At 42.5% G+C, this 2,595-nt stretch overlaps 1 protein-coding gene across 1 annotated transcript; it reads left to right on the forward strand.

The window, feature by feature from the left end:
• Positions 1-979: 979 nt before the first annotated feature.
• LOC780674 (alpha-amylase inhibitor 0.19-like) lies at positions 980-1,660 on the forward strand. The gene has a single exon (XM_044499553.1). The coding sequence runs from the start codon at positions 1,050-1,052 to the stop codon at positions 1,512-1,514; it is 465 nt and encodes a 154-aa protein (XP_044355488.1). The 5' UTR covers positions 980-1,049; the 3' UTR covers positions 1,515-1,660.
• The last annotated feature ends 935 nt before the right edge of the window (positions 1,661-2,595 follow it).

Genomic DNA, 2,595 nt, shown 5'->3' on the forward strand with positions numbered 1-2,595 from the left:
ACACCACTATAAAATATGACAGAATTATAAAAATAATAATCGTGTTGCATATGAAATCTCGTTACCTTAAAAATTCAGATTACATTACATTATATAGTTGCATTGCATGTGAAACCATATTGCATTGCATATGAAATCACATTACATTACATAATCTGAAATCACATATGAAATCATATTGCATTGCATATGAAACCACAAGGCTTTTGCTGTGTGCTTTTGGCACACGGCAGACGTTCAAATCCGGTAGTGAACTTTGTCTTGTTGTATATTTGGACTGCGTCTTTTTAAAGAGAAAACGTCACACATAATTTCTTTTCCATCAAACTCCATTGGCCTTGTTGATATGTTCATTCTCTTCTTTTCCAATCTTGTGTATGCATTGCCTATATTCTCTTGCTTCTTGAGCACTCCCATTTAATGATTTCCTCAAAGGTGGACATATCGTGCCAAGATGAATCTTGCATTCCTAGTTTTCTTTGCGTAAACTAATATAGGATCCTCTAACAAACTTTGGGTTTTACTTAGGACTTGGAAAGCTGACAATTATGCAAAAAAATCCGCATGGCACTGTTGGAAGTTGAAAAAAAATTAGTTGTGATGTGTCAACGTAATATATACAAGCCCACAAGCCACTCATGCAGATGGTATGATGGACAACTAGGGTTTTATGTCCGTTCCGTCGACCTCTTTGCATTTCCCTTGCCATATATACGAACCAAGGATGTAGCTAATTTTGTCGATATGGTAACCATCCTAGCTTTTTAGTAGTGCGATTAACAAACTATGGGTTGTAATCACAATGTTTAGATGCATGCCAAAATACATCACCGCACTGGATCAAGAACAACGACGTGGAAGCCCAATCTATAGGCACTAGACACAAGCCACCCACGTAGATCATGAACGGCTTATGTCTGTTTCCTTGCACCTTTTTAGCTTTATCTAGCTATATAAAACGTCCAGAGATCAAGAGTGTAGTTATCCATATACACAACTAATTAAGATAGTACTAAATTAGAGGCAGAAAGTCTGTGCATAGAGGAAGAATGTCGATGAAGACCATGTTCTCGGTGCTCCTACTATGTATGCTCGTGGCGACACCCATAGCAGCCGAGTACGACGCATGGAGCGGTAACAGTGGTCCTTGGATGTGCTATCCGGGGCAGGCCTTCCAGGTGCCCGCGCTCCCCGCCTGTCGTCCATTGCTGAGGCTCCAGTGCAATGGCAGCCAGGTGCCCGAGGCTGTCCTAAGGGACTGCTGCCAGCAGCTCGCCCACATCAGCGAGTGGTGCAGGTGCGGGGCCCTCTACAGCATGTTGGACAGCATGTATAAGGAGCATGGCGCGCAGGAGGGACAGGCAGGGACAGGAGCGTTCCCACGCTGCCGGAGGGAGGTGGTGAAGCTGACGGCGGCGAGCATCACAGCGGTCTGCAGGCTACCCATCGTCGTTGATGCGTCCGGAGATGGAGCGTATGTCTGCAAGGATGTGGCCGCATACCCAGACGCCTAGTCAAGCAAATGAGTAGCTACTATGTTGTGTCATGCACCTGCCTCTTAATTTGTGGGAGTGCGCACAAACTAAATAAAATGGTGTATGTGCCTATGCGAAATGCATTGGTAATGAATAAAAGTGAAGTTCCCTGTTTGATCGAGAAATTTCAATCCAACATACAAAAGAATAAGTAGACGCATCCCATGTGATCGATCTTGTGGAGCCTTTGGCTATACCGCAACCAGGTGTTGTTTTTGTAAGAGTGGAAGCATCCGGGTGCTGGTAGAGGGCGTTGCATCAGCTAGTAATATGCACAATCTCAGGGAGAGAAAAATTCGCTAGCACCGGTGCAAAATGATGTGAGAATTGATGTGAACTTAAAAAACAAATAGGTACATTGTATAGTTTATTCCGTGGTATAAAACTAGAAGTAACCAAAATCTTAGAAAATATATGTTTCCATCTTTGCATCTGATTTAAATGCATTTATGCACCTGTTTTCATGCACAACCGCAATCATGTTGTCCGATTTCTTTGTGATATATGCACCCCGTTTATCCTTTCTCGTGTTCACTAACGTGTGTTTTTAGAGAAAAGGAGCCGGCCGAACCCGAGAAGTGCTCAAACCTAGCCCGACTTTTAATTAACAAAGCCAACAACCGGCCAGGATTACAAGGGCACCACATTACAAAGGAGGTGCAAAGCAAAGCGGAAAGGAAGATAAAAGGCACTAGGTAGAACAACACAAAGGCAACAGCAGGAACGCCGATGCCGACAACCGGCACTAAGCCTACACCGACTAGCCAACTGTAACACCCCGGTGTAATGATGCTAAAGTAATCCCTGAGATCAAGCTAATCATTTTGCTATAACAGTGCTTAGTCACTTTAATCAATATTCCATTTCAAATTCCAGTTGAATTCAATTTCATTTTCTGAGTGAAACTCAAAATTGCTCAAACATGAAAACTAAAATGTTCATCATGTGCCAAATATTCCAAAACTAAAATTGGTGGTGAACCAACATTTTTGCAAAGGGTTTGAGTGGCCTAAACTACTTAAAATAGTGACCTAAGCAATAAATTAAATGCCTTTTTAAT

This window comes from Triticum aestivum, chromosome 3D (assembly GCF_018294505.1).
Source record: "Triticum aestivum cultivar Chinese Spring chromosome 3D, IWGSC CS RefSeq v2.1, whole genome shotgun sequence".
Lineage (NCBI taxonomy): Eukaryota > Viridiplantae > Streptophyta > Magnoliopsida > Poales > Poaceae > Triticum > Triticum aestivum.

Bases quoted from the DNA above. Each gene is read 5' to 3' on its own strand.
- LOC780674 (XM_044499553.1), top strand. From the start codon at position 1,050: ATGTCGATGAAGACCATGTTCTCGGTGCTCCTACTATGTATGCTCGTG.